Source organism: Monosiga brevicollis, genomic scaffold (assembly GCF_000002865.3).
Source record: "Monosiga brevicollis MX1 MONBRscaffold_5 genomic scaffold, whole genome shotgun sequence".
NCBI classification, from domain to species: domain Eukaryota; class Choanoflagellata; order Craspedida; family Salpingoecidae; genus Monosiga; species Monosiga brevicollis.
In genome coordinates, this window is record NW_001865042.1 from 347,933 (window position 1) to 362,059 (window position 14,127).

The following is a 14,127-nucleotide window of genomic DNA, read 5'->3' on the forward strand; positions in this document are numbered from 1 at the left end:
CTCGATGTACTTGATGTAGACGAGGTAGATGACGTACTTTCCGTTGAGCTGGTGGAGCTGGTGGAGCTGGTGGAGCTGGTGGAGCTGGTGGAGGTCGTCGAGCTGGTAGAGCTGGTCGAGCTCGTCGAGCTGGTAGAGCTGGTCGAGCTCGTCGACCTCGTGCTAGAGGTGCTCGAGGTTGATGACGTGCTCGATGTCGACGACGTGCTCGAGGTGGAGCTCGTCGAAGTAGTGCTCGACGTCGAGCTCGTCGAGCTAGTAGACGTTGTGCTCGAGGTCGAGCTGGTCGAGCTGGTGGAGCTGGTCGAGCTGGTGGAGCTCGTCGAGCTGGTGCTTGAGGTGCTCGAGGTCGATGATGTGCTCGAGGTCGATGACGTGCTCGAGGTCGATGACGTACTCGAGGTGGAGCTCGTCGAAGTAGTGCTAGACGTCGAGCTCGTCGAGCTGGTCGACGTTGTGCTCGAGGTCGAGCTGGTCGAGCTAGTCGAACTTGTCGAACTAGTCGAGCTTGTGCTCGAGGTGCTCGAAGTCGAGCTGGTCGAACTAGTCGAGCTTGTGCTCGATGTCGAGCTTGTCGAGCTAGTCGAACTTGTCGAACTAGTCGAGCTTGTGCTCGAGGTGCTCGAAGTCGAGCTGGTCGAACTAGTCGAGCTTGTGCTCGAGGTTGAGCTGGTCGAACTGGTCGAGCTTGTGCTCGTCGTGCTCGATGTCGAGCTTGTCGAACTGGTCGAACTGCTTGAGCTGCTTGAGCTGGTGCTAGAGGTGCTCGAGGTGCTTGATGTTGAGCTCGTCGAGGCCACCGTCTCTTCACACAATGATTCACAGTCTTTGATATCATACTGAGTCTCAAACCCATGCCCATGAATGTCAATCCATTGAATGCACGCATCGTCATCGAGATCAAACACGCTCCAAGGCATGAAGCTCTGACCAATGTACTGAGCCCCAGCATGTCGAACCCCAGCACACTGCGTCGTGCTGCTTGTAATGCACTGTGTCCTCAGCTGCACCGGCGTGGCCGGGCCTTGCACGACCTTGACGTTGACCAGGTCACCGTCTTGAAACACCTCACCGTCGGGCAAGGTAATGCCGAGCGCCGATACGCCGTACTCGATGGGCGGTGTGCAACTGCGAAAGATAAGATCGCTTGTACTCGATGTACTTGATGTAGACGAGGTAGATGACGTACTTTCCGTTGAGCTGGTGGAGCTGGTGGAGCTGGTGGAGCTGGTGGAGCTGGTGGAGCTCGTCGAGCTGGTAGAGCTGGTAGTCAGCTGGTCGCGAGCTCGTCGACCTCGTGCTAGAGGTGCTCGAGGTTGATGACGTGCTCGATGTCGACGACGTGCTCGAGGTGGAGCTCGTCGAAGTAGTGCTCGAGGTCGAGCTCGTCGAGCTAGTAGACGTTGTGCTCGAGGTCGAGCTGGTCGAGCTGGTGGAGCTGGTCGAGCTGGTGGAGCTCGTCGAGCTGGTGCTCGATGATGTGCTCGAGGTCGATGACGTGCTCGAGGTCGATGACGTACTCGAGGTGGAGCTCGTCGAAGTAGTGCTAGACGTCGAGCTCGTCGAGCTGGTCGACGTTGTGCTCGAGGTCGAGCTGGTCGAGCTAGTCGAACTTGTCGAACTAGTCGAGCTTGTGCTCGAGGTGCTCGAAGTCGAGCTGGTCGAACTAGTCGAGCTTGTGCTCGATGTCGAGCTTGTCGAGCTAGTCGAACTTGTCGAACTAGTCGAGCTTGTGCTCGAGGTGCTCGAAGTCGAGCTGGTCGAACTAGTCGAGCTTGTGCTCGAGGTTGAGCTGGTCGAACTGGTCGAGCTTGTGCTCGTCGTGCTCGATGTCGAGCTTGTCGAACTGGTCGAACTGCTTGAGCTGCTTGAGCTGGTGCTAGAGGTGCTCGAGGTGCTTGATGTTGAGCTCGTCGAGGCCACCGTCTCTTCACACAATGATTCACAGTCTTTGATATCATACTGAGTCTCAAACCCATGCCCATGAATGTCAATCCATTGAATGCACGCATCGTCATCGAGATCAAACACGCTCCAAGGCATGAAGCTCTGACCAATGTACTGAGCCCCAGCATGTCGAACCCCAGCACACTGCGTCGTGCTGCTTGTAATGCACTGTGTCCTCAGCTGCACCGGCGTGGCCGGGCCTTGCACGACCTTGACGTTGACCAGGTCACCGTCTTGAAACACCTCACCGTCGGGCAAGGTAATGCCGAGCGCCGATACGCCGTACTCGATGGGCGGTGTGCAACTGCGAAAGATAAGATCGCTTGTACTCGTTGCCGCAAAAGTTGTGGACACTTCTTCTGGGATGCAGTATGCTGGCTCACCGCATTCTCCATAATGTTCGTTGTAGTCTGCAAGCTGAACCCATGCAACACAATCTCCTCCGTTCAATCCAAACAGCTCCCATGGCACGGTCTGACTCCCGATGTATGAGGCAATCTGATGTTTTGCACCAGCACATTCATGCTTATCGTTATTTTTGCACTTTTGTTCAAAGTGAATGTTGATCGTGATTCCGCTAGTTGTTCTCACATTCACATGATCGTTATTCGCAAACACATCTCCGTTGGGACGCGATATTCCAGTCGGCGTCAAGTCATACGGTGTCGGTGAGCATGAAGCATTGACGTGCACGGCAGTTTGAACTAGCACCGAAAGAACTGAGAGCAGTGGAGACCAGCGCCAAGCCGCTCTTCTTCTTCTTGCCTCTCGCATTCTGCCAATCTGTTGATCAAGCCGATGCTTGTGAGCACAACAAACATGTCTGCGTCCGTACTCAAGTTGAACAGGTGCAGATGCTTACGCGTGACGAGGCCTTGCACGCACGGGCCGAAAAAAAGGTCGCAGCGAATCAACAAGCTTGCAATCTACATGTGGAAGCAAACGGCGTCAGGGACAATTGATGTCGGGCGGGCCACGGAATGACCGTCATTAACTCTGGAAACAAAGTATGAGAAACTCACTGCCTGTCTCGCTCTCACCCGGCCTCGCAGATTTGTGGCGATGCCAAGTCACGGGGTGATGAGTTAGAGAGCCGGCATGAGATAAGTTGTCGTCGAGGACAGAGATGAGTTGATTTGGAGGTTCTAGGAAGATGGTCAAAGTGCGGAATGTGAAACCAAAGTCCTTGAGCGCTCAGACAGGATCGGGCTTCGACAACCCTTGGCCAGCAGCCCACCAATGACGGTTCAACACACGCACCCCAAAAAATACCTTGTTGGGCTTTTTCCTCTCCACCCTCGCGCTCTCTCTTCTCTGCCTTAAATCTCTAAAAACTCTATTTCTCTCAAATCTCTCTATCTCTCAAATCCCTCTCAATTCCTCTCAGTCTTCTATCTCTCTGAAATCTCTTTCAAATCCTTCTCAATCCCTCTCAGTCTTTCTATCCTTCTCAATCTCTCTCTCAATCTCTCTCTCAATCTCTCTCTCAATCTCTCTCTCAATCTCTCTCAAGCTCTCCCAACCTCTCTCAATCTCTCTCTATCTCTCAAACCTTTCTGAATTGTACCCCCACCCCATGGTTATGGCAAGAGTGCCCGCGCTAACCTGTGGGACATTTGCATGCCGTGTGGTCGCGTCTTGTTTGTTCACTCATAACATTAACATTAAAACTTGCCAACCGCTTGCATTCTGCAGTAACCTATTGGCTTATTGGCCGTGACGTCAGGGAGCTGGTAGGTTAATGATACCCATCCAGCAGCACCACCGTCAGGCGTGCCTTGCCTCATCACCCTCATCTAAATGGCTTGCGTGGTTTTTTTTTTCAAGCACTTGCATGGGTTGTTGATACATGGAAAGATTTTTCTGATTTGTTTTGGCATTGTAGCCCTGGCACTTGGAGCGAAATTCGGAAATGGAGACGGGGATGGCGGCGGCAAACAAATGGCAGCCAGACTGTCTCGCTCACGCCTAGACCAAGACATTGACAAGGACTAAAAGGAGAAGGCACGGCCGCCACTCAGGCGACATGCCAGACAAAACAGACATGTCCCAAACGTGACGTCATGAATTGGTGCGTCCTGATTCTTTTGCGTACCCCTTGCGCTTTTGGCTCCTGTGGCCGACTTTTCTGGAACCTCGTTGTTGGCTTTTATCTTTTGGCAGTCGCAGTGCACTCGGACCAAATCAAGCGTTTGACCATTATCGTTCGAGCTTCAAGTCAAATACCTGTTCGCTCCATCAAGACGGAGCTGGAACTGGCAGTTGGCTGCCGTCCAAGCGAAGCTGCAGATCAGATCAAATGGCGCGCCCATGCACAACGTCTGAGGTCGGGACGTTTGCCCATCTCGCTCGTGCATCTGCTCCAATCCCAGCGCGCTTATGCGGAAGCATGTCATAACATCCCCATACGCACATGATGAGGGTCTGACATTTACAAGATCACGCTACCCTGACGTGTACTAAAGTGAGGACTGAAAACAAAATCAAAAAAGCACGCGCAAAAGAAAATCCCCAGATCAAGAGACTTGTGTTGAGACTGAGAGAGACTCAGTGAGACCTATGGAGACTGAGAGACTCGTGGAGACTGAGAGACTGAAACCCCTCAAAAATAAAAAGAATTTTTTTTTTCGAAAAAAAAAAGAGAGAGAGATCGTTTTCTCTGTGTGTGTGTGTGTGTGTGTGTGTGTGCACGGAAAATGGCGACGAGTGCATCGTCATCAGCCACGTCGGCGGCGGTAGCAGCGGCCGTCAAGCAGGCCGAGGTGGCTACGGCGGCAGCAAATCGAGGCATGGTGAAGAAAAGTACAGAGGATGTGGTGCAACCACAGCAGCAACAGCAGCAACAGCAGCGGCAGGGGCAGGGGCCAGATGCCGCCACGACACTCGCCGAGGCCAAGCAAGCTCAGCCCACGGCCGCCCAGCTTCGTCAAGCAGCCTCAACCAAGCTTCTGTTTGAGCTCTCCTTGATTTTTTACAAGCAACACCGCGAACAGCTGAACTATGATGCCAAGGTCAAGCTAGCTGCCCTGTTCAAGCAAGCCACTCACGGACCGTACGTCGATTGCCAGCGTGCGCGTCGTCCAAACCCTTCCCCCGTGCCGCTTGTCACTCACTCGCGTCAAATTGGCACATCCGCATAGCTTTGATCCGACCAAGTCAGAGGCCCCAGGGTTTTTCGATTTTGTCGGACATGAACGCCGGTATGGTTTCCGCCGCCTAGCCCGTTCCACCCAGACCCCGATTCGTTGGCTGCAGTTGCACCCGGCTGAGCCGATGTAGAGGGACCTCTGTCATCATTGAGTACTTGACTCATGTATGTGCCTACTATTCGGCCAATTGCGATCATGATAGGGCCGCTTGGCAAGCGCTGGGCCAACTGTCTCAGGAAGAGGCAGAGCAGGCTTTCACGGCGATGTTGGAGGAAACACGGTCTGATTTTGCCGATTGGCTGGACAAGCGATTGATGCAAAAGTTTAATCAGGAGCAAGAGGAACGTCAGCGCCGGCATCGGGAATTGGCCGAAGCAGAGCGGCGCCGCCAGGAAGCCCTTCGCCAGGAGGCCCTTCGACAGCAACAAATGGAAGCAGAACGTCGATCCCAGCAACGTGCCGAAGCCCAGGCGGCGAAGCGGGCGCAGCAACAAGAGTCCATCTTGGCCGTGAGCAAGACGCCCCGGGCCACACTCACCTCCCCTGCTTATATCGAAGAGTTTAAAAAGTCCCTTCAAGACAAGCCCGATTGCGAGGCAGATGTTAGCAGTGGCGAAGTCTTAACCGTGCGTGTGCCCAAACCAGACCACGGCCGGATGCAAGTCACCTGGCAGTTTCATACTCTAGACTACGACATCCAATTCGGGGTGGATTTCGAACATAAGGCTGAGGATGGTACGCTCGAAACAGAGACCGTGGCGGCTGTCTCTCGGCTCAACTCCCACCTGGAAGTTGTGACGGGTAGCCATGTAGCTGATCGTGAAGGCACTTGGCTTCTCAAGTTTGATAACTCCTACAGCTACTTCCGTGGCAAGAAAGTCCTGTATCGAGTTCTCTGTGCCACCATCTGAGCAACTCCTCCTGAACGTTTATTGTCATGCATCCTGCCTCGCGTAGCTTTGACTTTACATGTTCGAATCCATCCCATGCAGATTCTTCACCATACCAGTTCACACTCCCAACCCTCGCTGTTTCGTTTACTCCCCGTTTGTCAATGTTTTGGATCTTAAGTTTTGCTTCGACAAGCAGCGCCCATCCCAAGACCTTGCACACCCGCGCGTTCATGCACACGTGATCACTCACACCTACTGCCACCGTCAGTTGCCCCTTTGCGGCCATGACAGAGTGGGCAGATCAATAAAGACTCGGTAAAAAAAAAAAAAATGATTGCAAGTCAAAAGTCAAGTTTTTGAAGCCCTACAGCATGTCAAGAAGTGAATGATCGAGCGTCAAAGCCTTCAGATTACAATTCAATGAAGGTTCACCATGAGTGACACAGATCAAACGCCCAAGGGACGACAACGCAGAGTTATCGCTCCTACAACAATTTAGTAAATCGCCTATTTGGTGGCACAACCCCAAAAGGCGTGAGAAGATGGCAATAGGAAGCGTGTGTACCAAACTTTGACCCTGTGCTCGGCCATTGATTGAGACTACTCACCGCTTTGTAGCCCTGTTTAGCAGAATCGAGCTGATTGAGCTGTTGACGGGTTTCCTCTGCCAGATGAATTCATACTCGGATGAGCACAGCCGCCGGACGCAGCATCAATAGCGAAGGGCTAGGTCTCGGGCAAAATTCCGGGCACGTACGGACAAGGAAGACATGTGCTCTGTCAGAACCAGACTGATCTGCACCAGAGGATCTGTCTCATCGGAACCCCGGCTGGAGGCTGGAATAACAGAGCGTTGTGAGCGAGAAAACAACCGATGACATGCAGCATTAGGCAGGGTGCAAGCACCACACTCTGAACCCTTCACCCAAGAGACTTGAAGTGTCGAAAAAGGTTCAAGTCATTAACATTGACACTCATACACCACACGGCACACACACCATCGTTGAGTGATTTGACCATTTCCTTCACGTCCTCCTCCATGCCACGCAGTTGCACTTGAATAGTTTCAGCTGATTTGAACCTGCAGAAGCAACATGGATCAGATGAGAGGAAGGACAAGCGAGGAAAACGGGGTGGGGCACTTGGCAAAACACCTTGAGCAATCGAACGCACATTTGGTCTCGCTCGCGATCCACGGGTCGATCGGAGGTAACATCTCCAAAGTCAGGCAAATGACTCTCCAGCTCGTCGAGGAGTGCTACGGGAACATGCGCCAACATGCATGAGCCATATTGTTGAGTGCCATCTCCATTCCTGTGCTTCCTCTCCGCATCAGATGACACTCGGACAATAAATAGGCTGCAGGACGTACTGCCCATCTCGCTTTGATCCTGCTGTGCTTTTTGCAGTGTCTTCTCTAGACTGTAGGGGGGGATGATCCAGAAAAAAATCAGTTTGAGCAATGCCATGACGGCAGCCTAAAAACGTGTGCTTCAAGGGCGCTAGAGCTGAGACTTACACAGATTGCGCTTTGACAACACGATTGACTTCTTCATAGAGATCCTCAATCTAAGCCAAGTGTCAACAAACGAGGTGTCTGTCTTGTAAGAAGCATCTGCCTAGATTACCAAGGCCATGACGCGCCTGACACCCACCCTTTCGCTGTTCTTGACAATCTTATAGTCTTGAGCCTGGATGCTCTGTGCCTTTTCATAGAAGATCTTCTGTTGCTCGTGCAGGTCTTTTTGCCACTATGATGCAGCAAACAAGTGGTGAATGGCAATAAGAGGCAACTTCTACAAATCTAGAGTTGCACCGTGGCGTTCAAACCTTGTTGATGAGCTTCTCCAGCTCCTTGTATGTGATGTCACCCAGAGGCAGACTAGATGCTGTTGGAGCAGCCTCAGTAGCAGCGCCAGTCGCAGTGGTATTCGTACTCAGGCCTGGAACAGTGAGTGCACCGGGTTTGGCGGCCCCTGAGGTTGGTGTGGCAAACCCTCCCGTGGCTGGCGCCGCAGTTGTAGCAGGCTTGGCTGCACCAAAGCCACCAGTGGCCGGTGCTGCGGATGTAGCAGGCTTGGCTCCAAAGCCTCCAGTAGAAGCCGCGGGGGCAGCACCAAAGCCTCCAGTGGCCGGTGCTGCGGTTGTGGCAGGCTTGGCTCCAAAGCCTCCAGTAGAAGCCGCGGGGGCAGCACCAAAGCCTCCAGTGGCCGGTGCTGCGGATGTGGCAGGCTTGGCTCCAAAGCCACCAGTAGAAGCCGCGGGGGCAGCACCAAAGCCTCCAGTGGCCGGTGCTGCGGATGTAGCAGGCTTGGCTCCAAAGCCACCAGTAGAAGCCGCGGGGGCAGCACCAAAGCCTCCAGTGGCCGGTGCTGCGGTTGTGGCAGGCTTGGCTCCAAAGCCACCAGTAGAAGCCGCGGGAGCAGTACCAAAGCCTCCAGTGGCCGGCGCTGCAGTTGTGGCAGGCTTGGCAGCACCAAAGCCACCAGTGGAAGCTGCGGGTGCACCAAAGCCTCCAGTGGCCGGCGCCGCAGTTGTAGCAGGCTTGGCAGCACCAAAGCCACCAGTGGAAGCTGCGGGTGCACCAAAGCCTCCAGTGGAAGCTGCGGGTGCACCAAAGCCTCCAGTGGCCGGCGCCGCAGTTGTAGCAGGCTTGGCCCCAAACCCACCAGTGGAAGCAGTCTGGGCGGCTCCAAAGCCACCAGTGGAAGCCGCGGGAGCAGCTCCAAAGCCACCGCCAGCAGGCTTGGCTCCAAAGCCACCAGTAGAAGCAGCTGGCGCGGCTCCAAAGCCACCAGTGGAAGCCGCGGGAGCAGCTCCAAAGCCACCGCCAGCAGGCTTGGCTCCAAAGCCACCAGTAGAAGCAGCTGGCGCGGCTCCAAAGCCACCAGTGGAAGCAGCCGGGGCGGCTCCAAAGCCACCAGTAGAAGCCGCAGGAGCAGTTCCAAAGCCACCGCCAGCAGGCTTAGCGCCAAAGCCGCCAGAGGAAGCGGCAGGTGCAGCACCAAAGCCACCGCCCGCAGGCTTGGCTCCAAAACCACCAGTGGACGCAGCGGGTGCAGCACCAAAGCCACCGCCCGCAGGCTTGGCTCCGAAACCTATACCCCCAGATAGGTAGGCACATGAAAAGATACAAGCAGGATGAGACAGTACATCATTCGCGAGTACTTTGCTCAAAGTCACACATACACACAGGGGAGAAGGACAGGCGACGACACTCCACAGAATCACGCGATCACCCAAAAGAAAAAAAGGCTTCTTTACTCCACATTGCGCCGTCACCCGCCTGCACCCGCATCCGCTTTCGCGCTCCTCTGCGGCGCCACGCTCCCTCTCTCTGCCTCTGCCTGGGCGACATTAATCATGCCAGAAACGACCTCAAAAACCGGCTCTATCCTCCCACATAATCCAAAACCGACCCAAACACACAACGCTCGCTCCAGTCCACCAACACCGCGGCCGTCGGGGACGTGGCTTGAACCCCAAAAGGCCCTGCACATCACATCAACCACTCACCGCCAAACGACATGATGCCGGAAAAAAAAAAACGAAAAACGAAAAATGAAAAACGTTTCGGCAGCGTGAGTGAAAGTATAACTTTGGTCACACTTTGAGTTTTAACGTACTATCATCACTGTATTCGTCAATTTCAAATTTGTGTGTGTGTGTGTGTGTGTGTGTGTGTGTGTGTGTGTGTGTGTGTGTGTGTGTGTGTGTGTGTGTGTGTGGTGTGTGTGTGTGTGTGTGTGTGTGTGTGTGTGTGTGTGTGTGTGTGTGATTTAAAATTTTAAAATTTTTCTTGTTTTTTTTTTTTTTTTGACAGAATGCGTGACAACCGAAAAAGAGCTCCTGCCTGGGCGGTCCGTTGTGTTGTCGGGCTCTGAGGTTCAAGATCAAGGGCGAGATACACGGCTCGACTGGCTTTGAGACCGGGAAGCGGCTCATGGGTGTCTGCCAAGCCGTGCCGAGCAGAGATGACCCCTCAGCGCAGGCTTGGGCCCAGATTGTGAGGCGAGCGAACAGATGAGAGTCGCACATTTGCGTCATGGCTGCACGACTGCAAAAACGATCAGTATCCAAATTACCAGCTGCCCGCACAATTGCTGTCGAAACACGGACCGACCAGCATGGCGCCTTGTGGGAGCACGACGCACTCGAGCCGCGTGCTGTCAAGCTCCCTGGCTTACGACGTCCGGTGCTGGTTTTTGATCCTGTTGAGGAGATCAAGACGGCTGATCGAAAATCAGTCAAGCGGGTTCGCCGCGGACCAGTCCTGACCTTCAAATTGGTCAAGGCCTCAGCCTTGGTGGTAGCCGCCACTCTATCTCAGCACGGGTTTGTGGCCATTCCCCCCCATGCCACCGAATTCAACCTCATCTGGGCTGGTCGGCACATCAACCCGATTGAATTGCGTACCTTGTCGCAATTCCAAAAGATCAATCATTTTCCTCGCTCCTCAGAGTGAGTGCTCATCGTCGGCATGGCGAGCACTGCTGACAAAGCAGTTCTTTATCACCCACCCCCTAGCCCCATGTTTCGTGGGCCACCTATTGACACCATGTCCCCTGCCAACCACTCGACCGCATGTAGGCTAACGCGAAAGGATCGCCTCTACGTCAATATTCAACGGCTACAACAGCTCCGTGGTCGCCAAGCCTATGACTTCCTACCACGTACTTTCCTGCTGCCCGCTGAATGGGATGAGTACATGGCGTGGTGGTCGCGACACCGCGTACCCATGATTGCCAAGCCCATCGCTTCATCCCAGGGCAGAGGCATCTTCATTGCCAGTCAGCCCGAGGAAGTGCCGAAAACACAGCAACTCGTCCTCTCACAGTACATCAATAATCCTTTGCTTGTTGAAGGCTTCAAGTTTGGTATGTCGCGCTGTTCACTTGCCACCAAGCCTGCCATGTGGCACAACGCTTAACTGCATCCATCACTCTTTTCGGCAGACTTACGCATCTACGTTGCTGTGACGTCATACAACCCCCTGCGCATCTACCTTTACGAGGACGGACTCGCCAGGTGACCGCACACAGCCCTGCCGGCTCATTTTTCGTGACTCTCTATGAGCTACTCCCGCGACTGGCCATGACATGTCCGCCGTCCAATGTGATGCCATAGATTTGCCACCACCCGCTACGACTCTTCAGCCCGTAGCTTTCGCAATACATTTACCCATCTCACCAACTATTCGATCAACAAGAGCTCCTCCAGTTATGGTGCGGATTGCTCGTGGCACGGCGGCGCAATAATCTTTTGGATGAGGTCTGACTGAGATTTTTTTTTTCTGCCAATGCAGTGGCTTGCGACGATGATGATGTTGAGGACTACGGCAATAAGTGGTGGGTTTCGTATGTTGGATGACAAAGAACAGACTTCTTTTTGCCCGTTCCTGCTTTGCCTTGCAACGTCAGACCGCTCTGTGGTGGTGAACGACCGCGCTTCAAATGCCTGTACCTGATGGTACGTTGGACGCCCTGACGACTTCTCACGAAGCCCTTGGTGATTGAACAGGTCCCTTTCTGCGTTGCTACAGTATCTCAATCAACAGGGTGTAGATACGGTAAGATCATGGTCAAATTCATCCATCAGGGGCTCGGCTGCAAGACATACAAAGGCGCACACTCGGAAATACCGGCACATCTTTGCATCCATCTATTCCATGACTTGACTTGACCCGCACGAGCAACTCATCGGTGCAACTTGACTTTGTTCGAAACACGCTGTGTGTCGTGGCTTTGCGCAGGCACTGTTGATGTCGCGAATCGAGGATGTTGTCGTCAAGTCAATTGTGGCTGTGGAGCAGCCCATCGCTGCAGCGTGCCGCAGCTACGTGCCCCATGCGCACAATTGCTTTGAGTTGTACGGCTTTGATGTTTTGGTGGATGACAATCTCAAGCCTTGGCTGCTGGAAGTGAACCTTTCGCCCTCGCTTGCCTGTGATGCACCCCTTGATCACAAAATCAAGACGCATTTGATTGCCGACTTCTTGACGCTGGGCATGCTTGGGGTTTACGACCCCGTTGTGGCACGCGATGCTGCGCTTCGCCGCATGCGTGGCATCCAACCCGTCAAGGAAGCCACCAAGGTATCTTGAAGCATAGGTTTATTCGGGCAAGACAGGCCTCTTGGTGTGTAACATCTCACCAATGTGCTTGTTTCCTTTCTGCCAGGATGTGCATGATATGACCTTACTTGCTGACGTGGAAGCCGATCCGCGCTTCTCACATTTGCACAAGCTTCCCGATGATGCCAAAAAAGCTTGCAGGTCGTTTGCCGCGGTGTCAATTCTTCGTGTGAAGAGTAGTGCCTGCTGTCCGTGTTGGCATGGTGGAGTGATGACTGCGGTGTGTCTCAAATTTAGGCGTGCATTGGACGAGGAGGTCTGCTGTCAGTACGGTGGCTTTTCACGAATCTTTCCTACCCGAAACAGCTGGCTTCTCTACCAGTACGTGTATTCAGCATGGATATTAAGTGACGTGCCACTCGCCGTAGTGGTAGAGAACTTCTGATTTAACGTTCACCTATGCCTATCATCCCAACTCAGTTCCTTTCTTGAAGACCAAAGCGGCTTGAACCATGTATTGCACCGCTTTCTTTACCCCGGGTAAGCCGGAAGCGTCCAACACTCCGAAGTTGTGTTGCATCTTGTGATACCACAGCAGCCGCTCACCTTAAACGCACAGGTTGCTCCCACGTCGGCCAACGTCGGCACAACGAGTTTCAACGGCTACTCCAGATGCTGAGGATGTGTGCAAAGACCTGTCTTACTCTTTTGCCGCTTGCTCACGTGCCTTGGCATCTCTCTTCGTCCAGACCTCATCCTCATGATTTTTCTTTTTGTTTGCTTTTGATGCATGGTGTAAAGGCGGAGTGGGATCGTCGCTATCAACGGTATCTGCGCACGCTGCGTCATCGGCACCGCGCTTTGAGCGCGGCTGTCGACGAGGAAAGCAGCCCACTAGGCGCATCAGCCACACCTTGCCGAGATGCCGGCCATGACGCAGCTGACGCCGACAGTGAACCCCGCCTCGGACTCGACCATGGTTTTGATACCGGATCCAAATCGTCTGGAGTCAGTTTGGACGACCCTGATAAGGCGTCAGAGACGGTTTCACCAAAGCTCCCGGCCTGGGTTGAGAATATGAGGTGCGCAGCTGCATGTTTACGGCTTGATGCACACAAATCCGTCATTCAAGCAAAAACCCTCTTACACCTTTCAACCTTGTGGCAGCCTGCCCCAGTTTCGGAGTATGCTGAGCCTCTATCTGAGCCGGGTGGCAGAGCGTCTCCGTGCCAACGCTCGCTCAGGTATGGCGAGGCCCTTAACGTGGAAACCATTTGTAGGGCTCCACAATCACAGGTGTGCGGGTCACCACTTGATAGATAATCGAAATGTTCGAGTGAAACAAGCAGAGTTAGACCTGCTGCTTCGCTTCCTGCATGCCGAAGGTGGTCACTGGCAACGGCTTGTCAAGTTGGATGGCAAGCCCTCAGGGCATGCCACCATCGCGCAACAACAGCTGTGGACGGCAGACCGGATCGAAGCATTTTTGCGCTTCTACGATGGGGATACGCATGCGCTTCGACGCCAGGGTCCTGCCGAGGTACTGGACTTATTGGTGTTGTATTCTCACTGGCCGATGGCGTTGACTGACAACGCACCAATCCAACATATCGCATCTCCCTCGCTCTTCTCCTCTGTAGACGACGGCCACGGTAACACTTGAGCAAGCGCCTTTGAATGACCGTGAATTCCAATATACAATCGAGGCCCTCCGGTGCGTTTGTCTCGTACGCGACGCCGCTCAAAGTGAGGGGCTGCATCTGCACCCGCCTCATATGCTGTGCATGCGCGTCTACGTATGTTGGATATTGGCTAGCGAGGAAGCCCTGGAAGCTGCGCTGTTGCATTACCAGCGCTCCAAGACTGAGGCAGGAACAAGAGGAGATAGCGCGGCCAAAGATGGTGGAGTGAGACCTGCACCACCCACCTCAGCACGACCTAACATTCGCCGTGAGATGGCAGCATCCATGCACAGCCAGCTCCCAAAAGGCCAGCCGAAAGACTCGCCGCAAGGAGTTGCGCCGCCCTTACAAGCTGCAGCTGCTTCGTACGTCGATCTATGAGG

The 14,127-nt window shown here is 53.9% G+C and overlaps 4 protein-coding genes across 4 annotated transcripts; 2 read left to right on the plus strand and 2 right to left on the minus strand.

Annotated features, from left to right (window-relative positions):
* Positions 1-1,068: 1,068 nt before the first annotated feature.
* MONBRDRAFT_6639 (uncharacterized protein) lies at positions 1,069-2,721 on the minus strand (the record flags this gene model as incomplete). Its single annotated transcript, XM_001744219.1, has 1 exon — positions 1,069-2,721. One exon carries the CDS (start codon positions 2,719-2,721, stop codon positions 1,069-1,071), a length of 1,653 nt encoding a protein of 550 aa, XP_001744271.1.
* Positions 2,722-4,643: 1,922 nt separating this feature from the next.
* Positions 4,644-6,092, plus strand: MONBRDRAFT_31641 (uncharacterized protein; the record flags this gene model as incomplete). Its single annotated transcript, XM_001744029.1, has 3 exons — positions 4,644-4,999; positions 5,088-5,147; positions 5,299-6,092. 3 exons carry the CDS (start codon positions 4,644-4,646, stop codon positions 6,005-6,007), a joined length of 1,125 nt encoding a protein of 374 aa, XP_001744081.1. The 3' UTR covers positions 6,008-6,092.
* Positions 6,093-6,388: 296 nt separating this feature from the next.
* MONBRDRAFT_31642 (uncharacterized protein) lies at positions 6,389-9,526 on the minus strand. The gene is made up of 10 exons (XM_001744220.1): positions 9,506-9,526; positions 7,820-9,087; positions 7,645-7,740; positions 7,509-7,558; positions 7,362-7,411; positions 7,163-7,247; positions 6,988-7,070; positions 6,747-6,826; positions 6,598-6,654; positions 6,389-6,496 (listed from the first exon to the last, which is right to left on the minus strand). Exons 1-10 carry the CDS (start codon positions 9,516-9,518, stop codon positions 6,485-6,487), a joined length of 1,794 nt encoding a protein of 597 aa, XP_001744272.1. The 5' UTR covers positions 9,519-9,526; the 3' UTR covers positions 6,389-6,484.
* A 508-nt stretch (positions 9,527-10,034) lies between these two features.
* On the plus strand, positions 10,035-12,092 carry MONBRDRAFT_15528 (uncharacterized protein; the record flags this gene model as incomplete). The annotated part of the gene is made up of 7 exons (XM_001744030.1): positions 10,035-10,450; positions 10,580-10,866; positions 10,945-11,017; positions 11,117-11,214; positions 11,295-11,337; positions 11,510-11,558; positions 11,742-12,092. The coding sequence occupies 7 exons, from the start codon at positions 10,035-10,037 to the stop codon at positions 12,090-12,092; spliced, it is 1,317 nt and encodes a 438-aa protein (XP_001744082.1).
* Positions 12,093-14,127: the final 2,035 nt, after the last annotated feature.